The 25365-nt window shown below is 42.6% G+C and overlaps 1 protein-coding gene across 13 annotated transcripts in view; it reads left to right on the top strand.

Moving 5' to 3' along the window:
* The window catches only part of mecom (MDS1 and EVI1 complex locus), a 158987-nt gene that overhangs the window by 128527 nt on the left and 5095 nt on the right, over positions 1-25365 (top strand). The window contains exons 1-14 of one of the 13 annotated variants that reach the window (XM_007573599.2): positions 15-496; positions 1803-1937; positions 9679-9781; positions 9892-10005; positions 10794-10905; positions 11476-11623; positions 11748-11928; positions 14797-16189; positions 16288-16378; positions 17739-17765; positions 21537-21703; positions 21862-21939; positions 23918-24087; positions 25180-25324. In XM_007573599.2, coding sequence (XP_007573661.1) covers positions 9733-9781; positions 9892-10005; positions 10794-10905; positions 11476-11623; positions 11748-11928; positions 14797-16189; positions 16288-16378; positions 17739-17765; positions 21537-21703; positions 21862-21939; positions 23918-24087; positions 25180-25324 — 2675 coding nt within the window. In that variant the 5' untranslated portion in view covers positions 15-496; positions 1803-1937; positions 9679-9732. Of the gene's footprint in view, positions 1-14; positions 497-1802; positions 1938-9678; positions 9782-9891; positions 10006-10793; positions 10906-11475; positions 11624-11747; positions 11929-14796; positions 16190-16287; positions 16379-17738; positions 17766-21536; positions 21704-21861; positions 21940-23917; positions 24088-25179; positions 25325-25365 lie in introns of those variants that run through there. The other 12 variants (XM_007573590.2, XM_007573588.2, XM_007573589.2 and 9 more) reach the window with 12 other exon arrangements.

Below are 25365 nucleotides of genomic sequence, written 5' to 3' on the forward strand. Positions count from 1 at the left end.
GGGATGAGGAGGAAGAGAAAAATGAAAAGTTGAATGGCTTACTGAAGGACACCTGGGCGCGTCAGGACAGGAGGGGTGACAAGAGAAGGAGAGGACGAGTCGAGCAGAAGCGCGCCGAGCAGACACAGTGAAAAGTTGGCAGCGGACTGATGCGCCGGATGGGTTTTTAGTTCCGTCCCACGATGTCTATAGGACAGTGAGAGGAGAGCAGCGCCGTCTGGATTTACTCCTCGGCCAAGCGCGAGCGGCGCGGCGACCGAGAGCGCGCCGGCGGAGACTCCCGGAGCTCGGGGAGCTGAAGAGGCACTGAGACACACCGCGATGCCACAAAGCTGGCGAAGCGACCGCAGCGACAACAAGTTCTAGTTTATTTTTTTAAAATATATATATATATATATACTTAAATCAAGCTTTTTGTGTTTGCTTTTTTTTTAATTGTATTTTTTACTTTTTCGGAGTTTTAATTACCCTAGAGGCTGTAACACGAGTTTGGACGGTAAGGTGATTGATAATTTTCCTCAAATAAAATATTATTTTTCCTGCATTGATTATTTAAATTACACCGCGGTTTATTTGCTCGTTTATCATTTAAAACTTAAAGTGTTATGGCTTCATTTAAAACGCGCAGGATCTACTCTTGATTGCCGATTCTGGCTTTTCTTCTTCTTCTTCTTCTTCTTCTTCTTCTTCTTCTTCTTTTATAAGCAAAAATATTTATTCAGTCGAAGGCTAACACAAAGGCGCCGAGGCAGATTTGTGACCCTGGAAGAGATTCTGTTTTGCATCCTAACAATCTGCTTGTCTTCATAACTCTTATCACTCGGCGGCTTCCTGCAATTGATTTGCTTCCCTGCAAAAGTTTACAACCGCTCTGCCGAAACCAGCAGCATTTCAAAAGTAACGTCATAACATTTTATGCTGCAAAATAGTGATTTTTGTGATATTAATAAATCGTTTTGTGCACCTCTTAACCAGAGCAGAACAGGATTTTGGGTATCATTTCTACTAAGATTTTTTTATTCTTTTAACAACTTTCGCTTTTGTTGTGAAATCAATAAGTGCAGTTCTGTAAATGCATTTCTTTAAATGAAATTCGTTAAGCATCAGTATTAGATATAATTTGAGGTTGGTTTTGAGTTACAATAATATAGATATTAAAATAAATATTTGTGTATTTTCTATAGTGTTTTGATGAGATTTTTGTTGTATTTCGTTTTTTTGTTATTTTCTTCTGTTTAATTCGTTTTGATTTTGAAATCATTTTTTTAAATCTGTTTTTTATAACCAGCATCTCCTATGTATTTATTTTTTTTTTTTTTACTTTTTCGATTTTTTTTATATTATGTTACTGAATTTCAGCCCTTCTATTGTTGCTTCAATCCATGACATAACATATTAAAACATTTTCTTTAAAGTATGGAAATAAAATTAAAGTCAACATAAAGAAATGTAGATTTTTTTTTTTTTACATTTCATTCTTTTACTTCCTATCTGCTTTTATAACTACTAAAATAACATTTACTGTATTTTTGTTCAGCCTTTTTTGTGGACATTTCTCAGTATGCATGTGTGTGTGTTTAGGTGTGTGTGCGTGTCTGCGTGTGTGTGTGTGTGTGAGTGAGTGAGCGCCTTGCTTCACAGAGCAGCTCCTAACATTTAAGTGGGATTTCTTAGTGGGAGGTATGCGGTTAGGCAGTGTTTGGACACAGTAACCTGGTCTGATACTGATCAAAGTCTGATCTCTCTCTTTCTCTCTCTCTCTCTCTCCCTCTCTCTCTCTTTCTTTCTCTTTCTCTCTGCAGATCTTGGATGGGTCAGGCCATGTAAAGTTCTGCCTGGATGCCAGCAAACCAGACGCAGGGAGCTGGCTGAAGCACATCCAGTTTGCCCCTGCGGCCACGCAGCATAACCTGAGAGCGTGCCAGATAGATGAGCAGGTATGTGGCGACGTGTCCTCAGACGCGCCGTGTGACATGAAATCCATCTCAACAAAGTGAAAGAAACCAGAGAAGGAGAGAAAATTCAACCAAATGACTTGTTCTTGAAATCCCCATGATGATGATGTGTCTTCTGCCTGGCAAGATGAATCAGGGTTTTTAAATTCCAGCTCTCTTTTTTTTTTTTTTAAACAACTCCAAAGCCATAATTTCGTATCTGCACTTTCCAACATCCAGCCTGCTGTGTGCTGTCAAATGATGTTATTGTGATGTAAGTCAGATAGTCTTATGAGCGGCTGGCACTCTTTGTCCTCACCTAACAGACAAACGCATGGACACACACACTCACACACACACACGCACACACACACACACACACACACACACACACACACACACACACACACACACACACACACAGCTCTTCTTATTATCATCGCTGCATGTTTTACCTCTGTATTTGTTTGCTGCCTTCTGCCGCACAAAAGACCACAGGGAACGATCAGAGGCGGCCGCCCCCGGGATGATAGTTCCGCACACTTCCTGGTCACGCTGGCGATATAAACTCTTAGATATGCCAGGAATGCCGAAGCCCTTTTGCTGTTCACCTGGCTGTAGAGAGGTGCGTGCTGCACACATGAGGGCCCGTTCAGCTCAGTAATCCTCACAGCCAGCAGGCTCCCAAAGCAGGAAGCCGTTGGCCCAGACTTCACCTGACGCGTGCGTCGAGAGCGCGATCGCTTGACCCAAACAGAAAACATCGTCTCACAGGTGGTCCATCTAGATAACTTCTCAGCAGTGTCATCTGCTGAGATGGAGGAGTAATATATATTTTTGCGCAGGATTTAAGTTCAAATTGTTTGACGAATTCTTTTCAGTTTGATTTGTTTTTTTTGTTTTTTTGTTTTTGTCATATTTAGAACTTTGGGTTTAATTTTCTCCCAAAACCTATATGGTTCAGCCGCCAAGAAACTTATCTACTGCTCATCTTTCACACATCTCAGTGACGAGAGACAGCAGGAGGGCCTCATAAAGAGGAGCAGAAGCTCTTTCATGCATGCTTACCTCCCCACTCTGGCAAACGACAGAGACAAACAAGCAGCGAGAGGCTTTTTCCCCCGAGCTGCCCCGCGACGCGAGGTGCGACTCGCTGTCAGCGTTGCGGTTCTGCCTGGGTGGCTGTGTAAGGCTCCCACAGGTCACGGACATGGCTATGATGAGGTGATTGTTAAGTATCACGCTCTGTCACAACACTGCACAATGTGCTGTCTTTAAGCCTTCCGGCCAACGCCGGTGTTTTCAAAAACACACTGTAGCCTCCCACAATGCCCGTCTGTGCGTTGGAAAATGAATAGACTAAACGGGGTGGTCTTGTAAAGCTGCTGTCAGATTCTGCCGGTGTGTGTCTGTCCCTGTGTCTCTAAGCACATGGGGGCCCTTTTTTTCATTTTATTTTATTTTTTTTTTGCGAGTGTGTCGAGTGTTTCATTATGTCTCCGGAGTGTGCGCTCACACACCTGTGTGTTGCCTGTGTTTGGGCTTTTGCCCGCGTCCAAACCTCAGTTGGAGCACGCTTACGTGTGCGTGTGTGTGTTCATGCGTGTGCGTACGCAGGGCTTTGAATTGTTCATTGAGCTCTCGATGACTCCCAATGCTCCTCATTCCGAGCTGGAAATGTTGAAGCCGCACAGTACCTGATTCCAGCAGGTCTTTTTTACAGCCACAGAGAAAGCGCTGAGTCCAAACTCAGCCTGAAACCGCTGATTACGCCACACATTACACACAACACCCCCAGATTTTCGCAGAAGAGCCTCACAGTGTTACTGAGGGCTTCGGATGGATTGGAAAATCTTCCCTCAGGATCAAATTTAAGGGACTCCTTCTCAGCCGTCGGACAGAAACAATTTGTCGCATGACTTGCGTTCAGACGTTGTCCTACAATGATAGCAGTTTCCAGGTGTGTTTGGTCGTTATTTTGTGCAGGGCCTTTACAAGCACCTCTGTCGGCACAAGAGTGAAACTGGCTTCCATCCTCTCATTTTTGACCCAGTTCTGTTTACTATAAAAGTTTATGAGTAATCTCAGAAGAACAGGGGAGTGGAAGAGGAAGGAATGAGTGAAACAAACCCTGTTTTCTTCCATTTTTTCTCCCTGAACACAAGATTTATTGTAGATTATGCTTCTTCTTACTGTTGCAGTCTCTTGTTTGCTTATATACGTATACTACATAATCTGAGAAGGTATAACCTATAGTGAACTGGATAAAAATCCAAAATCTGAAAATATTTACAACAGACAGCATGAGATATGTTCTGTTGTATACACCTCCTTTAATTTGTCACGTTTAGCTCTAAATAAGAGAATCATTGGCACTATTGTACTATTGAGTCAATTAAAGATTGATTACGTTTTTGTTAATCAGCTCTGATCAGTGAGCAACAGGCCAAATACTGAAAAAGAATGATCTTTTTCTCCCTCTACAGTATTTTCGATACTAAAAACTCCCACCACCTATAAACGCATCACTCAGCGGTGACATTTTTAACAGTTTAACAAAATTTGACAAAGATTAGGAACATATGATTTGATGTATAAATGGACATTGCTTTATTACACTTTAATCTTCTGTTGGATTTAAAAGTATTACTCTATGGAGAAACTATGGCTTATTTATATAAAAAAAAAACAATTATTTGACATATTTGGCAGGAACAAAAATTGTAATTAGACAAGATAATCAAAATCAATATGTCAATCCTCAAAGAAAACTGAAAATTGCTAAAGAAAAAAAAAAGGAGAGACATATCTTGTTTTATCAGTCACACTGAACTTTCCAGAGGTTGTACTTCTTTCACAGGTATATTTAATCCTTTTCTTGCATTTAATTTCCAGCACAAGTATTTTTCAGCACTCACACAACCCCGTTAATATTTTTTGTGGCCGCCGTTTTCGCTGATCATGAGCTCTTGGCTGACTTTGAGACACAGCTGAAGCCTTCAGAAAGCCCCCAAACAACACGCTCGCAGCTCTCTGAGCACAGATCCCCTCATGTTTTGTCGTGAGGATAATTAGGGGGGCAATTAGCACTTAAAAACCCTTCTCTGCGCTCCTCACTCTACTGATTCAACTAAATGGAAAATTGATTAAAAAGTGTAATTAACATCATCCGACGAGGCCCTGAAGAGCCTTTCATAAGACAGTACAGAGGGATATGAGGGTTAATCTCATCTGCTCCATTGATTGTCACTCAGTATTGAGTGCAGTGAAGTGGCTCTGGAGCATGTGGCAGTGTGCACACAATGGAGCTGATTGTAACTCACAGAGGTAACGGTTTGAACCTTATTCATTAATAAACTCTTGTTACAGAACTGAAATCTGATGAGCCTTTTATACAAAAAGTAACTCTCTAATATAAGGCTTAATATGAGAACAACGGCGTCATGCTGACTTTTCCTCAGATTCAATGTGCTGGAATTGTGTGCAAATTCTCTTCACGCCCTTCTGCATCATTTCATAGTTCTGTGCAAAACGCACATGTCGGTGACTGTTGCATGGCCACCTTTCTGCAATGTGTCATCCTTCTTTGCAATAGCTGCACAAAGCTGAAGATTGCTCGATATGCCTATCTTTGTCTGAGTACATGATTCTCCTGTGAAATCTGAAAGTGCATTTTTGCATGTTTTTGCTCTTGTTTTATTTCATCCACCGTCTCACGCCTTTCTATTTTCTTAATTCTTAAGCAGTGTTCAATTTAAAGCTTTTTTGCATGAAGTCCTGCCCCCTGTGAGTTTATTCAGTTTTGATAGCGTTAGCGAATGGCATACCTGTGGATATGAGGACATCAGCAGGGAAGATGCAGCAATGGCAGCGTAACAAGTAGTCCAATCATAACACATTACCTCTTTATGAGCGCATGGGAAAAATGACAGAAAAAATTCCGCACTATTAAAGGGAACAAGGTCAAATATAAGCTACACTTAAGCCTTTAAATTGTATGTGACAATTTTGTAAAAAAAAATAAATAAATAAATGTGAACTACAGAACGTTCGGTGTGTTCACTGCCTTTTAAGCTGAGGCAGCAGGTTACCGCTGCTCTGACTTAGAAAGCCTGGATTTTTTGCAGTCAGTGATTACTTAAAGCTATTGTTAAAGTGTTGTTGGGATTGTCTTTGTGTGTGTGTGCGTGTGGGGGGAAAGTGGGGGTGTTTGCTGGTGGTGCCTCCAGACCCGTGCAGAGTTGCTACCTGTTTGTGTTTATCCATGGTGATCTTCGTGGAAGCGGTAGAGTTTCCCTCCCGCTCATAATTGCCATGCTTTACCCACTTGTGTGTTCTTAAACTATTGCAGATTCCCTTTTTTTTTTGTAAAGTAATTCATTTATCAAAGATGACTCATAGACCACAGAGTTTCTTACTTGTGGAAAGTTCAGCATGCAGGACATCTGTGCCTGCAATTTGTTAAGAGTTTCCTTCACTTATGGGTGTTTATTATGATAAATTTACTTTTGTTTAAACACAATACTCCAAATGTAAAAACTTGCCTCTTTGAAAAAGTGTTATTGACATTCCTTGTGATTTTTATATACCTAGCTCTCCTTTTGGTTTTCAACAGCTTCTGTCTTCAGCCTCAGTATCAGCGTCTGAGCGGATTTTCCACAGAATAACAAATCTGCTTGAACCGCTGTTTGATTGTTTCGTAGCATCAATATTTTGGTGACCTCACAGAGGTGACGGCCCGTTGGAGCTCGGTTCTGTTTGTCCGCTCGAGCCATGTTAAGCGCTCCATTTATGCGCGCCCGTGTGTTTACAGTAAAGTTGAAGTAAACATGGCAAAGAACGAGAACCCTCACACTTGAGTTCCTTTCATTCTTTTGGTGAAGAAGCAAAAATGTTTCTCTTGTTGCCCCCATATTATTTTTCAGTATTAAGATTTGACTTAAAAACAAAAATCCTGAAAACAAAACAAACAGCCCCATTCAATTTAGTTCGCCAGAGTTCTTCAAATGTCCTTGAACTCCTCCGATGTCCATGTAGGTCAGCGTTTCCAACACAGTGCAGGAGGCTATCTCTTTTATCCACATATTATTTTAAAGCATATCGTTTTTTTCTAGGACAGGGTTATCACTCTCCTGGGAAGCAAGACTCATATGATGCAGTGATATACCCATGGTTCCTGGAGGAACAAGCTGAGATATTATGCAAAACTAAGAACCCATTTCTTTTTTCACAAAAAAGAAATGTTTTTTTTTTCCTAAATCACAAGTTATTTTTAGAAATCTGGTACCAACATTGGACCTACATAATTCATGTGTCTTCCCTACCAAGCTTAATTAGTCCAAAAATGTACATTTTGTAGTTCATCTACAGTCATAATAATGTGGAAAAAATGATTTAAAAGGCTTATTTTTAAAATGTATTTAAATAAAGAGTGTGATCAATATCGTATTTGAGATTTGATACTAGAGATGATCGAATGCAGCACAGACTAATTAAAAATCTCCTGCTGGATGTTTCAAAGCTAGCCACTCAGGGTACGTGTCATTTAGTAAGTGTCTGTCAATCCGACACAAGTTCTTTATCTCTGCTTAAGCATGCTGCTTAAAGTCGGAGATGGCCTCTTCATTGACTTTGCAACTCAGTGTTATTCAATCAGTCTGACAAGCAGTGATTGTTGGTCAGTTCTCTCAAAATGACAAAACATCTCCAGCCTGCATGCAGCCAGATTTATTTCACTAACGCCTGTTGATGCATATTCCACACCTACCAAAGATCATGTTTGAAGCCCTTTTCTGCCATCTGGTGTTCTTCCTAATTACTTAGCCTATTTTAGCTACACCAATACTTGCACACTACACATCACACATGTTCAAATTATCAATCTCTATTTGATTTAGCTTCTACTTGACATAAATAATCTTTTCATACAATTGTAAATAAAGTTAGGCAGTAAGTTGTTAAAATGCATATATTCCTTTTCCAGTGCTCATGTCAGACAAAAACTAGATAGTACTTCACTAGAATGACTTAAAAATAACAAGGATTAGTGTAGCCATTCAATATCTTCAGATCCCACTACATCTGCAACGCCTATTGTCCCTAACGTTAGATAACTGGGCACTCACAGTCCAGCAATATTTAATACAGTTCAAACTAATGCCTTCATATTTTTTCAGCTTTGGGCAATCTCGTGGCTTTTTATTTTGTCTTACCAACCTTCTCCTGTAAGTTTTCCAAAAACAGCCAAATGAAAATATTCCAGATATTCCTGAATATTTAAAGTTTCTCCTGTTCTGTACAAGTGTGTAAACTTTTTTTTTTGTCCTGCGGCAATATTTTTCCTAATATTTTAATGTTCCCAAAAGTCTTATTTTATTGGATGCTGTACGACTCCACGATTTACCAAAAGGCTCTGCTTTGGGTCAGCCTGACTTGCTCGGTGTGATTCTGAGTATGATGTCATTTGCCAGACGTAAGAACAATGACAGACGCAACAACACTATGTGCTACAGAATACCTCATTATCCTTATTTCGACAGAGATGCTTATCGCAACCTGACATGGAGCCACTGTGGCTCTGCTGCTGCAGCCGCGTTATTCAAGAATGCCCTTCATGAGCCGCCTACCTGTGATCCACGGCTTCCCAGAAGCATTTTCTCACCCGCTCCACATCAGTCCCCCAATGCACTTCTAATAAATTCCTCCATCATCATTGTCATGTTGACACAGCAGAGGAAGTTGATACGCTTAACGTCCAAAGCGTGCTGAAAATAACCCCATGTGTGATTGTTTTGCAGAGAAAGGCCATTGTGTGTCCATGGGAAGCTCTGCAGTCGCAGGGTCTCTCAGCTGATTCTTTAATGTGACCGGCACCCACTTCCCCCCATCTTTGCCTAGATAGACACTCACCTGCTCAGCAGGCCTTTGTGCAGCACATGCCGTATTGATTGCATGTTTCGGAGAAGAAATTTGTGGAGCACGTCTTGGTTTAAAATGAAAGCAATGCAGAGGTGGTTTTACTTCCCTGCTTGGAGATCCTTCCTTAGCTGATGAATTTAATTTAACTCAACCGCTTCTTCAGCAGTTTGCCTGTTTATTTTGCTCGCTGTTGAATTAGCAAGCTTTCTCTCCACACAGTAATTTACCACTTCCTGCTCGCGGTAATTTTTTGCAGCGCGTCGTCATGAGGCTGTGTATTTATTCAGTAGGATGGTTGTTTGTGCTTTCATTCATATATCCAAAGATGGATGTTTCATAAGATGATTAATTGCAAGTTAACGAGTGAGTGTATTTTCGTGCGTACGGCAATCCTTTGCGGTAGCTTTGTGGTGTTTCAACCATGTAAACAAGTGCGGAAATCTGTGTGTTTATGCACCAGGAACTACCTTAAGGGACATTCGCTGCTGCTCAAATGTGGTAGTGTGTAAAAAATATAAATTGTGCCACAAACATTCGACCAGTACGGAAGAAGACAAGGGCTGCTGAAAAGAAAAAGGAAGTTTTGATTTTCTCTCAGAATTTTGACTGTTCTTTTAACTTTAATCTCAGCATTTTGAGATTAAAGTCAGGATTTTTTCCCGTTTTTTTGAGTGACACTTATCCTTATCCAGGACAAGCTGCAAAAACTGAACAAGTTACATCAGTAGCTTTGTTCAGTGCTGGTTTATTTTACCTTTATCCAAAAAAAAAACAACAAAAAAACATGTCTTTTAAATCATTAAAACATATATATTGTGTGTTACAGATCTTCTACAAAGTCACTAGAGAGATTTTTCCTGGCGAGGAACTACTACTTTTCATGAAGGCTGAAGAGTATTTCTGCGACGCAATGGCTCCTGATATTCATGGTACGCATCAAACGCACAAATACACACACTTTTTCCACTTTTTTCCAATGCTCATCTTTTTAGACATCTCACTTTGTATTACAAAAGCTTCTCTTTTTCTCACAACACAGAGGAGAGGCAGTACCGCTGTGAGGACTGCGACCAGCACTTTGAGTCCCGCAGCGAGTTGCTGGATCACCAGAAGGAGCCGTGTGGGATGCCTCCCTCTGCTTTCCTCAACCCAGGTTTGACTTCTGTTTCTAAACAGGCATGCCTGTTTCACTCTGCTGTAAACGCGGAGCTGTGACGAGTGACGAGATGGATGAGCGCCTGGAGAGGGCGAACAGATATCTGTGTTAGGTGCTAAAGCTCTGAGATCACAGAGGAATAAACTGTGAAGGGATGAGTCCGACGGATAGGAAGCGGAGATTTATCTAAGCCTACACGCGATAGATGTTCAACAAAAATCATTGTTTCTTGAGACTCTGGTACGGAAAAACAATCGTAGTTCATTGTAAAATCACAATTAGTCTCCGTTGCAATTCTTCTGTGGAAAAAGGAGCAGTTAAGGTAAAACATACACTTTAGGTTTTGGGTCATTTATTTGTGTAATTATGCCAACATGCTTCTAGCAGAGGCAGTGCATGTTAGGGTTTCAAACCCTCTCAGATTTCTTATGCTGTTCTTCCTACAACGTGACGGAGGGATCAGAGTTTTATTTCACTGTAAATAAAACAAACTCCCACGTCAGCTGAGTGGAGTGCAACCCAACATCGGTTGGATATTTAAGGAAAACCATTCAAACACAATAAAACGTGAACGTCTGATAGAACTAGACGTAGAGAATTATGGGAAATATTTGAAGAAAGGTGTCGGTGTGAGATCTTAAAAAGTTTGAATCAGGGATGAAGGAGCTATGCAATACACCTCGTAAGTTTTCAGCCTTGTGCATGTCCGCACATCGTCTTGTAAAATTCATGGATCATTACGCCTCTGTGTGTCTGTCCTCCTCATGTTCTTCCTTTGTGCACAGGAGAGGACGCTGACCTGACAGCTCAAGAACCTCAAGATTTGCGGCCCCTTCATATGTCTCATGGCCTACACGAGTGTAAGGAGTGTGACCAGGTCTTCCCTGATGTCCAGAGGTATGCAACGAACAGCAACATCCAACCACCTGAATTACCGTAGAAATAAAATATGTCCTCTTCAAACACCTAAAAAGTCTGGCGTGTGCATGTGTTTAGCTCTTCTTCCCATGATGCCATTAAATAAAATTTACCGCTTTCAAAAATCACCCAATAAGGAAATGAAGACCACATGCATGTAGATAAATCTCTTTTAAATATGGCAGGTTTTTTGACAATGTTGGTAAGCCACAGTAGCATCAAGTGATAGAGTTATGGAGAACTTTAATGGGGAGGTTATGATAAGAATTTAAGCCTTGGATGTCTCACAGACATATGTTTAGTACATCACCTTTAGATTACAGCAGAGAAGTAAACAAAAAAGAGGGCAATTGTTGAAACAATGTCATCAGAAGACGTGCTTAAAAGTAAGGAAGGAAAGCTTTGATGGGAAGATAGATTGACTGAAATAAAAATAATGACAAAACTTGAGAAAGTTTGAGGGTAGATACTTTGGTAAGGCGCCCTGAGCGATCTGACAAATCCTGACTGTTGTTTTTGTTTTGTTTTTTTCATTTTGTCTTGCTGCAGTTTGGAGAACCACAGTCAGTCGCACTCTGAGGAGAGGGAATACAAGTGTGATCAGTGTCCCAAGGCTTTCAACTGGAAATCCAACTTGATCCGACATCAGATGTCGCATGACAGTGGCAAGCACTACGAATGTGAAAACTGCTCAAAGGTAAAGTGATGGAAGGGGCTGTTCAACAAATGCCTCTTGTCTGCGCACCCCTTTTCTCTTTCTGCACACGTTTGCTGAATCATATAGTAACTCCCCTGTGCGTCTCTTTGGTTGCTCCCCCCAGCAGGTGTTCACAGACCCCAGTAACCTGCAGAGGCACATTCGCTCTCAGCACGTCGGGGCTCGGGCCCATGCCTGCTCCGACTGCGGGAAGACGTTTGCAACGTCTTCGGGCCTCAAGCAGCATAAGCACATTCACAGCAGTGTCAAGCCCTTCATGTGTAAGTCACTAAGACCCTACCTATGTAAGTCTCCTCAGTACATTATAACAATAACAACACGACTTTATGACAAAAAGAAAATGATGATTTTGCAGAAACTGTAATTGATCTTTTTTCAGCTGTTTGGAACGTCATTTACTCTGACTTTTTTTTTTTTGTACTGTTTGGTGTCTAAACAAGAATTGTGCAGTTTGTTTTCCTCCTGCCTCAGCACCTTCATATTCTGCTTGTATAGTAATACCGGCCTGCCACTTTGTCACAGTGACCAAGTGTGATCTGGTGAAGACAGAGGGGCTAACAGCCATTTTTTTTTTTCTAGGATGCCTGCTCACTTAAGCATACACTTACGCCCCCTCTCGTCAACACCAGCCAGATCCAAACACGTTTTGACCTTTCACACTTTCACTACCACAAGAGATCTGATCTCCTCCTTCCCCTGAAGCACTGTGATCTTTCCCCTTTGCCCCTTCAGTCTTTTTCTTTCCTTTCCTTTCCTTCTTTTATACTTATGCAAACTTATACAAACCTGTCAACACACTTAATGCATCCTGGGTTTCAGGCACACACACGCACACACACACACATAAATATATATATATATATATGCATAGGCAGGAATGACTGCATCTCCATTGAAGACCTCATTATTCCCCTCTCTCCTTTTTTCCTCTCCTGCCTCCTCCATGTTCACCATTCCTCATAAATAGCAACCACATGTACAGCCCTGCGAATAGTCCATTTGCTGTAATCAGCAGGAAATATGCAGGTTTAAAAACAACTAATGGCTCTGTTAAAAAAAAAAAAAAAAAAGAGAGAGAAATGTGACAGCTGTCTGGACAAGATCATGTGTGTGTCTGTAAGATGTTTGTTTGACTGACTGCCGTTGAAGGACATGTATGTGTTTTGGAAAGAAGTTCTGTACATTCACAGGACTCTGTTTGCGTCTCGGTGCACGCGATGTGTCGAGGACGTGTGTGTCTTAACACTTTTCTGTGAGACGGAAGCACTCAACTCTATTACTCTGTTACTTCGTCTCTCCCGAATGTGTTTACACGATCGGCCCTCGGTTTGATAACGGCTGATTACGTCACTTAAGCTATGGATCAGATATCACGTTCCGTGTGTAATGCGTGTGAGCTGCGTGTGTCGATAAATGTCACATTATTTATGATTTATGATCAGGAGACTTGTGTTAAAGTTTGTCCAGGCCCCCGTAGCCCTGCTTGTTAAACACACACTTTATAGCTTCTCTGACTTTTCAGCTTGAGCTAAAGGAACCTGACTACCTCAGTGGCCATGTCTGCTGCAGGGCAGGAGCTACAGCTAAGTCGTGGTTCAAAGTGCACTTAGCCATCTGCCAGACTGGAATGTTTTTTGTGATATAGTCTTTATTGTCTGTGCCTGTAATGTTGCTCGGCGAGAGAGATTTTTTTTACAATTGTAGAAAAATGTGCAAACAATCAAAAATCAAAATATGGTGAAAATCAGTCAAAAAAATAAAAAGAAAGATTATGAGCAGAGGAAGTGACAAATTGTCGTTTTGTTCAAAATGTTTTTGGCATTTTGACTACTTGGGCACTTCATACTAATGACATAAAGTGTTCCTTCTTAAAAAAAAAAAAAAAAAGCTCTTTAAAGCACATTTGCTCCAGTTCTCTGGATCTATTGAGTCCTCAAAAGACTGTTTATGTGAATGTGTTTCCCCAAATACTGCTCTTCCTCTCCATCTCTTTCATTTGCCTCTCTTGCCTGGAAGACATCCAAAGTATGCAGAGGTCTAATTGGAGAGTGAGCCATAGAATATTTCCCTTACCTCTATTTCAACATCCAATACCAGTCTGAGCTAGATCAATCACACACATATACACATGCCTCCAACAATCAAATTCTTATTAATAGTCTGAACAACGCATCTACAAAGAATCCTATTGCGTGGAAGCAGACAACTAGGAGCGAAATGCATCTCAAAACTGACAAAAAAGAAAACGGAAAACAATATAAACATGTCTTTTTCAACTCTTCCGATATCCAATAATATGTCAAACACAGATAAGGCTGACATATTAATAGTGATGACAGAGAAAATCAAACTTTGGTTTGTTTTTGGATCGGGTGTTGTTACTGTACGCCAGTGCCAAGACAGAGTGACGGCCCGATTGACTGTGGGAAGGTCACTAAGCGCAGGATGACATGGCCTGAGGCATGGGAACAAGGTGAGGGGGCCGAGGGGCTGACTCAAGAGGCCCGGAGGGGGGTGAGGGAAGAGAGGCAGCAGAGGACGTGAGACCTGTCCCTGGGAACTGGACTGCAGGATAGGATTCATTCAACTCTGCTTCCTTTACGGACTTAAAATAGAGCCATTGTACTGCATGCGGCTGAGAAAGTGTGTATCTTTACGTCTACATGCCTGCGTGCGTGGGTGTGTGTGTGTGTGTGTGTGTGTGTGTGTGTGTGTGTGATTTCATTTCTTTTGTGTTATGAGAATATTCTGTGAATGTGCCTGCCTGTCCATATGAGTGTCTACGTGTGAGTGTTTGTGTGGACTCCTTGGGAGCGTCCCTGGGAGGACAATGGGCCAGAAGATTCCTGGGAATCTGGTTTGATGTGCAGGTGATGAGTGGCAGTGACTGACTCATATCATCAAGCAAGCAGATTCCCTCACAATGCCAGGATCTGGACACACCTTTTCATTTTGTTTGCTGGAGACCAAAAAGTCACAGTGATGGGAAAATGAGCATAAGCACTAACGGTGTTTCCTCCTCCCCGCACTTAGTCATTCTAATGGATATTAATTAGAGATATGAAGACATGTTATCTTTTCCACACTGGTGTTTTTGGTTCAGTGTGTCATGGGCATTAATGCATTCTCCATCTGTCTCTGTGTCCCTGCAGGTGAGGTATGCCACAAGTCCTATACCCAGTTCTCTAACCTTTGCCGGCACAAACGCATGCATGCTGACTGTCGCACACAGATAAAATGCAAGGACTGTGGGCAAATGTTCAGCACCACCTCGTCCCTCAACAAACATCGGCGCTTCTGTGAAGGAAAGAATCACTTCGCAGCAGGGGGGTTGTTTGCGCAGGGCTTACCACTCCCTGGTACCCCCGGCTTAGACAAATCGGCTCTCACACTCGGTCACAGCAGCGCTGGACTTGCTGATTACTTCGGCGCAAGCCGCCACCATAGTGGGCTTACTTTCCCTGCAGCCCCGGCATTTCCTTTCAGCTTCCCCGGCTTGTTTCCTTCTGGACTATATCACCGGCCACAGCTCATTCCTGCCACCTCCGCTCCTGTCAGACACACGGCTCATGCACCTGTTACAGGGCCTGGTGTGGAACTAAGCAAAAGTCCTTTGCTTCCTCCGAGCCCTGGCGCTCTGGAGTCTCAAGAACTGTTGAAAGCGCTGTGCAAAAATGGCAGTTCACCTGGAAACGACATGCAAGACTCAGATCTTCCCAATCAGGGCTCCTCAGTGTCCGCAAAGCAGCAGAACAAGCAAAGTGACCAGTCTGAAAGCAGCGACGTGGACGACGTCAGCACGCCGAGTGGGAGTGATCTGGAGAGCACAACGGGCTCTGAACTCGAAAGCGACATGGACAGTGAGAAGGAGAGGGGAGTTGCTCGAGAAAATGGCAAAGGTCCAAGGAGAAAGGCCACTGAGAGAGACCCTCAAAGTCCCAGCTTGATAGGGAGCAGTACTGCTAAAGGCTTTCCAGGCCAGTCCCTCATACAGTCGTCACTAGACGAGCACACGGCAGTAACAGGGGCTGTAAATGACTCTATTAAGGCCATTGCCTCTATTGCAGAGAAATATTTTGGCTCAGCTGGGCTGGCTGGCTTGCAGGACAAGAAGGTTGGGTCTCTGCCCTACCCCTCTATGTTTCCACTGCCTTTCTTCCCGACTTTCTCTCCACCAGTTTACCCCTTGCCAGACAGGGACCTCAGACCAACAGGCGTGAAGGGTGAGCCACAGTCGCCAGGAGATGATTGCAAGAAGGCTCAGAGCAAGTCATCTGAGTCACCATTTGACCTCACTACCAAGCGAAAGGAGGGCAAACTGTCCCTGTTTGTTCCCACCAAAACCGATGCCGCAAACGTTACTGGCCAGGACCAGCCTCTCGATCTGAGCCTGGGCTCCCGGGGCCGCGGACAGATTCCGTGTCAGGAGGAGACCAGGAAGAACAAGAGCTTTGAAGAGGAGAAGAAAGCAGTGGACGCTCCTAAAGCAGACACCTCCTTACAGCATGCCAGGCCCACCCCTTTTTTCATGGACCCTATCTACAGGTATTGTTATTCCCAGTATCTCCATTAATTGCATATTGCAAGAGCGAAGACGGGCACTTCTGTGCAGTCAACACGAGCTGATAGAAATCTACTATTAGCAGGGTTGAGAAGAGGAGAATGAGCGATCCGTTTGAGACTCTGAAAGACAAGTACATGCGGCCAACTCCAGGCTTCCTCTTCCATCCACAAGTAAGTTGTGACTGTAGGAGCTTGGGCAACGTAGGGCAAAGAGGGTATTTGTGCTCCTCACTTTAGGTTGTGTTTTGAAATGACAGGAATTCAGATGAATTTGATTAAATCAGCTAAATCCTGGGTGACTTTAGCCACACTACAACTTGAATCTTAGACTCTGGGAAACCAGGTTTATAGATGAGAGGGCAATGTGGCGCTGACCCTGTCTGTGAATATTATGATTTTTTTTTTTTTTTTCTGAGAGGCTCCTATTCGCAATGGGTGTCCCGGGCTGGCCAAACAGAATTAATGAGGATAAGTATGCACCCCCAGTTTTATACAAGCTACTGCCCATTGTTGACTATCTAAACCAGATGTGGCACAAAGAAAGGCCACATTGTGACACATCTTCTCGTAATGTGTCTTTGATTACAATATAAAAAAATGATATGCTCTTAAAGCAGTGATTTCTGCCCCTGCCTTCGCTGTGCCAGCACTTTCAGTGTGAGGGTCCACAGAAGGCTCGTGTCTGCGTATGTACTCCAGTGTGTGTGCCTGTGTGTGGGTATATGACACGTCGCTTTGGCGTTCATTTGTTCAATCTTACCCTGCGGGTGAGAACGGTCCGTCGGAAAGTGAAAACACCACTTTCTCAGGCGTATGACTTTTTTTTTTCTCTCTCTCTCTCTCTCTTCCCTTCCCTTTTTTTCAGGCCGTTTCAGGTCTGGTTTTTACAGGCTGTTTCATTTGTCTGATTTATGTCTCCTGTCCAGACTGCGGCATGGCCCAGCCTGCAGCAGCCACATGGTCGTCCCACACGCCCTAATGAGGTGTCCTATCAGTAGAAACACTAACAGAGTGCTTAGGCCATCTTTATGACTTTATGATGTCTGGACACACAAATCATTCCCACAAACGCCAGACTTGCATAGGTCTAAGCCAGACTAGGCGAGAGGTTCTCCTGTAGACTTTAGTGTGGGTGCAGTATCGGTCACCTGACTCAGTTGTGAGCAGCATGTTAAAATAGAGTTTGCAAAACTTAGGGGACTGGGGATACTTTTCAAAACCTTGAGTGATTCATCTCATTATTTCCTGGCAGGAAATTTTACTGCGAGCCAATACTGGGTTAGATTATATTCTGCAGTTGGAATTGTAACCTCCCATAATGAGCTTATTGAACACCAGAACGTGTTGGAAACTATTAGTCTCTCCAGGCAAGCCGCTGCCATAACACAAGAGACAGACACTCCATTGCTCATTCAGAGTTAATTGCACCAAGATTCCTCCTTCCTCTCTGTAGTAATATGTGTTGATTCATCCACCACGTCTTGGTTCTGACTGCCTTCTTTTTTTTTTCTCCCTCTCTTCCGCCCCTCAGTTTCGTTTGCCAGATCAGAGAACTTGGGTAAGTTCCTTTTTGACCTGGAGTGCTGTTCCTCTACCAGTCAGACCCTGAATCATAACTTCATGCATGGGCTGAATAAGAGTTTACACAAGGACATTTGCATGGCTTTCAGCCTGTCACCGTCGCACACGAGCAGAGCACAAAATTGAATCGCTGTCTGATATATCGCTACGATTCTCATCACGCATATTTAATTGCGTGATATTATGTTGCATGTACAGCACCTTGCTAAAGTATTCACGAACATTGAAAATTTTTTACCTTACATCGCTTTTTAACCGTTTTTTTTTACTTTTAATATTCTATGTGGTAGACTAAGACAAAATAGCACATTAATATATTATTTTATTTTATAGTATGTTCAACCCTATCAGTGTGATATTTCTATTTAAAGACCAGACTAGCCAAGGCTTTAGAGGCTTGGTTGAGAACAAACGCTGAATTTGCTCTGGTTCGATTAAACCACAATGAAACTTTTTTGGGTCCAAATGGGCGTCAGATTTCATTTCAACAGCGATGCATTGGCAGCATCATGCTGCAGGCACGTTTTATTTTAGTTGGGACAGAAAAGTCCATCAGAGTCACAGCAAAAACAACAAAACAAACAAACAAACAAAAAAAACTCTGCTGGGTTTTGACTTGGCAGGCTGAATAGAAATGCAAGCCACACGTTTCAGATCTTTTTCTCTGTTAAAACTTTCAAGAATAATTTTTCTTGTTCTCTCCGTTACATAACCATATGCTCTACTATATATATATATAAGTCAATTACATCATACAATAAAGGACATAAAGTGCTTTTGCAAGACACTGTAACTGAGCATGCTTTATTTATTTGAAGTAACATCTTTACATTCACTCTCTACTCTAATTAACGTGGAACATTTTAAAGAGGGAATTTCCAGCTGAGTTACACCCTCTCCATCTAACAGCTCTTAACATGTGTTTGCTTAGCTGGTGAATGAAGAGGGATTTTTCTCTTTTTTTCCCTACATGAGTGGATGGGAGGGATAAATGCAAGGTGTCCTCGTTTGTGTGTGTGTGTGTGTGTGTGTAGTGTTTGGTGGGATTGGGGTGTGTCTTTGCTGCATTAGAGAACGGGTAACAGTCTCTCTGGGATTCTGTTGGGCTGGGTGTGTGTGTGTGTGGGGCGGGGGAGGGCAGACCCCTCCCTCCACACATCTGGTTCCCGATAAAGATCAACAATTGAGAATGCATCTCGCTAATTAAGGCCCTAACAGCATCACTGACATCTGAAGATAGCCAATCAAGTGCTGGTCCCAGAGCGACACTATAGCAACAAGCAACTTCACAGACACATTCGTGCTCCCTCTCGGGAAAAGACAGGGAGTTTCGGGAGGTATGCGTTTGTGTTTACGATCGCCCAAAAGCGTGGGTGGGTTCGTGTCGGTGTCTCGCACAGAGATGTAGGTGGTCAAACAGTGACCTTATCGAACTAACTTACATGCATAACAGACTCCGTGGGAGATTCCTTAGACTGATTTTGTACAATCTAGCTAAGAAAACGTGCAAATTAATAATAGCAATAGCAGAAAATTAAGGCACAGCAATACTCGTGTTTTATGTGAAACACATAAACTCTTACATTTGAAAATCCTGGCAGAGATCAGTACTAAAAAAATAAAAAAAAAAAAAACTGTTTGGAAACCGTTCCGAATTCCCCAGTAGATGGAGCCGAGAGTGAGCTCAAAGAAAAGTCTTATCGGACAAACACGATACCGCCGACAGCCGTAGAGGCCCTAGTGTTCCCGAGATTTATGGATTCTCATCAAGGGAGGCAGGCAAACTGACTTCTTCGCAGTTTTCTGAAACAAGCCCAACGAGATACACATTGTATTTCCAGGAAAGATGTGAAAGCATTTAATCTCCGTTGAGCTCGCTCTGGCTTTCTCTCTGTCGCACTTTGATTCATGCCGCGTAACGCTGGCATATTCATAATCAAACAGTCCTGACACTCCACATCCTCCCTCGGTGGGACCGTCGACGGCTGCGGCAGGAACTTTACACTCGGCCGTCACTCTTAATCACTTGCTCCCAACTCTGAACTTCGGCGCCATCCATCAACCATCAGTTCCTCTCTTTCTTCCAGACCCTTCACTGCCTCGTTTGCATGTTCTTTTTTTTTCTTCCTTCTTCTTCTTTCTTCTTTCCTGTTGCATTCCTCCTCCCTCCCACCCCCTCCTGTAATCATCAAGTCCTCCATCATATTCTTCTTCTCCGGTTTTCATCCTCTGTTTCTTCTCTCCCTGTCTTGTCATTCTTGGCGAGAAGCCTGAGAGTGACAGGGGGTGAAAGCGGGAGATGGAATGTCAGAGTCGGAGCAGGGCTCCGGTGGAGGACCTGAATCAACACTGATTTGTCCCCTTATTGAAATAAGAAGACGAAACAGGCTGAAAATTCAATACACGTAAAATAATGCAAATTTGTGTGGGCCCTTTAAAAGACGGAGGGGGAAAAAAAAAAAAGAAAAACTTTGTGTGTGTGCATGTGTGCGTGTGTCTACGATGGTCTGACAGGCCCTGCGGCCTACTGAGACCCCCACCTCTCGCTCCCCCCCTGCAAACCCCCTCTCCTCCCCAACATCCCGCCCCTCTCAGCACAGCGATATCATTATTACCCGTGTCTGGCCCTTGATCAGTAATGTCAACATCTTTCATATTGACGAATGTGCTGTCTGCCCACATTGTGCACAGAATGGTTTACAGCCCAGCAGTGGACATGAATCACTCCTCTGCCACACACGTACAAAACACACACACACACACACACACACACACACACACACACACACGCACGGACGGACATACGTTAGGGCAGCGTTACGCAGGCCTACCTGAAAACGCACAGATGTGCACTGAGCTGGTAGAATCGCCCTCACATACAGCGTACATGCTTTTTACTCATATAAATAGACGCACATAAAAACACATTACAGACACATTCCTCTTTCTCACACACATACGTATAGTTTCCGTTTTGTGCACATTTCCAGGCAGTTAATCAACTAAGACCACCAGAGCTTTTTTTTTTTTTTTTTTTTTTTTTTCTGCTCATGTGCATCTACCCAGCACACATTTCCTTGGAGAGTTCTGATGAAAGTAAATGTTCAGTTTCATTAGTAGATTGGCTGTAGTCTGTAATCTCCTGTCTGTGTGTGAGTGCATGCGTGCGTGCGTGTGTGTGTGTGTGTGTGTGTGTGTGTGTATTTATTGCATGCATGCTTTATGATTATTTGTTGGCTGCATTTAACATTTAGATTTGCACAGCTGCTTGCTGCTGATCATCAATGGGAAGATGACATGTGTTTGTTGCAGAAAAGTTATGAATCAGTGTCAGATCCACTTGTCATGCCCCATATCAGCTGTTTCACCTTGCGATGCATGAATCATTGATGAATGTCACGATAAAAATGCACCCAATACCTGTTTCGCTTCTATTCAACTTGTATGACGCCTGTAAACAACACGCATCAGTCAACGACGTAAACAAATCTGTAAATGAGCCGCCAGGAGTCATTCAGAAAGTTTTAGGCGTCTCACAATTCTGTAATGGCTTTTTTGTCTTTGTTACAAGAATTACATGGCACATAAAAATATAATGAAGCTGTATATTCCGCATCATTTCCACTAAGCCTGCTGTTACACTATATTGGGTGCTACATTTTGCTGTGTACGTTTGGTTGGATGTTGCACTCGGATTCAACAATGTGAATCAGCCCCTCACGTCCTCCCAAATCGCCTGTCTCTGCAGATGACGGCCATCGAGAGCATGGCGGAGAAGCTGGAGACATTTGGCTCCTTGAAGCCGGAGACAGGAGAACTGCTGCGCTCCGTCCCGTCCATGTTCGACTTCAGAGCTCCGCCCTCCACTCTTCCAGAGACACTGTTGCGCAAGGGCAAGGAGCGCTACACATGCAGGTAACTCTGGTACTGATCTGATAAGAGCTGTTTGATTATTTATTTCCTCCGAGGACGGAAATGTACTTTTGGTTTTGTTTTTGTTTTTTTTTTTTTAAATAAACACTTGTTAAGATTGCATATGTTAAGCACTGCAAATGAATATAACTGTTTTGTAGATACTGTGGAAAAATATTCCCTCGTTCTGCCAACCTGACTCGCCATCTCAGGACTCATACTGGAGAGCAGCCTTACAGGTAATCCTGCTCTATAAACTCTACAAGCCTTTTCCTGTTGTAGAGTCGGCCCAAGGCATAAGCACACTAGGAATCTCAGAGGCAGAAGGCCTCCGAGAGCGGAGGGATTTTCAAAGAAGACCACAAAATTAAGTTGCAACGTTTATCTTTTGTACAAAATTAACTTACAGTTTTCTCCCTCCCATCGTCTGCTTACTTTCAGAGCCCTAACTGGAACAGCAAACTTTTGTCTAAACAAATAAAATATATGTATCTTTGTCAAAAGGAAAAAAAAAAAAAACAACAACAAAAAACAAGTTCTCCTGGGTGCTATCAAAAAATATATCATTTTGAAATGACTTGGAGATTTGGTTAAACTGTCTGTAAACATGTAGTGCTCTATTTGTATTAATTTATTTCATGCTGAAAAACTTAATATTCTTAATGTCAGACTGACATCGAAGAAATAATAAACTTATATGATATAAATAATATAAAGAAGCTATAACTGAGGCCCTCGCAGAGCTCTGTTCAGCCGATTAACAAAAAAGAAAACAGTGTGACTTAGTGTTGGATGCTGTCTCTACATTAGAGTAATAAAGATTTGTGTTGTGCTTTGAATACTTTGTGCTAGCTTCTCCATCTCCATTTGTCTTTCTGCACTTTATGAAACTAACCTAGCTGGGGGGGTTTTCTCTCTCTAATCGAGAATTGTGTTTGCACAAAAACACATTAACTCAAATCTGAAATAGGGAATCTAACATTTCCTCTTCTGCAAAAGAAAGCAGCAAATTTCAGTTCGAACAATAAAAAAGTACAAAAAAAAAAAAAAAAAGGTAATTTGTTAGCAAGACGCAGACGTTTTCCCAGGGATTACCAGACCACAGTTTGAACGGAGTTTATGTGTGTTTTCCTATGCCATAAGCTTGGAATAATTATCCCACTGCTAAATAATTTACCCAATGAAAAATGATAACTGTTGCTTTGGTGACAGAACTGTGGGGTGGAGGAGGGCTGGGGCAAGGGGGACAGGGGGTGGAGGTGGGGAGGGGTAGTGGTGAGGAGACGTTTGTTGAAAATCGGGGGGGATGAGAAGTCCAGACTTAGCAGCTGTGGTCATTTCTCTTGCAGTTATGAGGCCAGACTCAAAGCAAGCTGCAGGCTTTGGATGCAAGTGAGACTTCCTTGCTGTCCAAGGGGGTCGTCATGACATTAAGGAGCCCCCCTCCCCCCCAGACCCCCTCATTTGTGTTACTGTGGTCCTTAAAACAAATTTTTTCTCACTTTGTTTTGTGTCCATTTCATTGTGCACGCAGAAATTCACTTTTGCACATCAGCTGCATTTGGATAATGAATACAACCTTGCTGAAGTTATCCAGCTTTGTAGTTACCAAGGTGGAAGAATGTTGGCCCAAAGTTTGGAGGAGGCCTATTGACCACAGGGGAGAGAGTAAGACAGATGTAGGCCTTTCCTGCCCCAGCCTGATAGCCCACAACTCTACGTGCTGGCATGCCATTAAAAAGATCACCGCTGTTTATTGTAATTCCTTTTTTTTTTTCTTCTCTTGTGTGGAGATAACCAGGAGGGTTCCTGAGGGACAGCCAAGAGAGCGAGCTAATTCCACCAGCAAAAAAAAAAAAAAAAAAAAGATGTAATCTTCTCGTATAATTTTGCATGAAGAAACTTGGCAGGAGCCCCTAATTTTGCAGGGCTTGAACCAAATCTGTTGCGTGCTTATTTTGTGAGAGAAGAATGCAGCTTTATTGCGCTGGCTGGAGATAAGAGAGCAGAGCTGTTTCACCTTAAACAGGCTCTTCCATCATGTGTGAGGCTGGGGGACTCGGCATGTGTGTGTGCGCTGGTGTGTCCGGCGTTACCGATTTCAGTTCCGTTTCCCACAGAAATAAACGCCAGCTTCATTATCCATCTCCTCCTACGTCACTGTTTATTGTTGAACGTTTGTTTTTTGTTTTCTTCTTTTATCCGCTCTCTGTGCAGGTGTAAATACTGCGACCGCTCCTTCAGCATCTCCTCCAACCTGCAGCGGCACATTCGCAACATTCACAACAAGGAGAAGCCCTTCAAGTGCCACCTGTGCGACCGCTGCTTCGGCCAGCAGACCAACCTTGACCGCCACCTCAAAAAGCATGAAAACGGCCACCTGTCAGGTGAGCCCCGAACCCTACGGATCTTCACACAGAAGTCTCCTCTTTCCAAATCCCCTCCAATTTATGTGTTTTGTGAAATAAAGCTGATCTGCTTGCTTTTAAGACTCATAAATGATTCTGTACAGGAGAATAAAAGTAAACTGCCTTGATTTGAAGGAATCTAGAAGCTGACAAATTAAGCAATATAAATCTTCCATCCATCGTCGCCTCTGCATAAATTGGCTCTGGATATTTAATTATTTTTTTTTATTTTTTATTTATTTATTTTTTTTTTTTTTACAATGAACTGCTTTCATCAGCATATCACAGCTCACAAGTTTGTTCGGTTGCGTCATTCTGAATCAGCAGAACGAGTGGTGACAACTGGTCAGCAGCCAACATCAGCAGGGGAGGCGGCCACTTAATCATGCCTAATGTACTATCAAATACAAATGTATTTATTAGCTAAGCTTTTCCTTTTGCGCATGAGACAGTATATTTTCTAACTGATTAGATTAAAGGAATTTGGTTTCTACCACAGTTCTGCATCTACCAGTGATGTCAACTGAGCCTAAGCAGCAGGAATACTGCCAAACTGATATATGGCGTGATACGAACAGATAATATTTCACAACGGCGTAATAAGTGAGAATGCACACAGCGCCTTGGAAAAGTATTCAAATTTTGAAACACTTCCTCGTTTTGTCATGTTAACAATCTCAGCATGAACCCAGCTGTTCTGTTAGCGAACATTAATGGAGGAACGGCATTTAGAAAACCAAGAAACATAGCAGAAAGGTCAGTGCCAGTTAGTGGAGAGTTACGTTTTAAATCGATATCTCACAGTTTGAGCGTCTCACAGAGCTCTGTTCGCGTGAGATTAGTTGAGGTCTCACCAAAACCAAAACTGAACTTTATTTTGCAAAAACAGCACTGCTTTTACACCTTACACACACCCTATTTTACACACATAGTGGTGGCAGCGCCATGCTGTGGGAACTAAGCTTATGGCAATCCCAGAGGAGACAGGACAAGAAAAAAAAAAAAAAAACTGATGAAGAGGTTTATCATCCAATAAAACCGATATTTTAGCTTTTTCGTGTTTTTCTGCAGGAACTGCAATGTCGTCCCCGCAGTCGGAGTTGGACAGCAGCAGTGCCATATTGGACGACAAAGAAGACTCCTATTTCAATGAAATAAGAAATTTTATTAGCAGCGCAAGTCAGAACCAGACATCACCAGACCCCTCTGAAGAAGGGTAAGCACAGCTTCCCGTGTTCCCTTTGTCAGATCTGCATC

The sequence above is a fragment of the Poecilia formosa genome, unplaced genomic scaffold (assembly GCF_000485575.1).
Source record: "Poecilia formosa unplaced genomic scaffold, Poecilia_formosa-5.1.2 Scaffold335, whole genome shotgun sequence".
NCBI lineage: Eukaryota > Metazoa > Chordata > Actinopteri > Cyprinodontiformes > Poeciliidae > Poecilia > Poecilia formosa.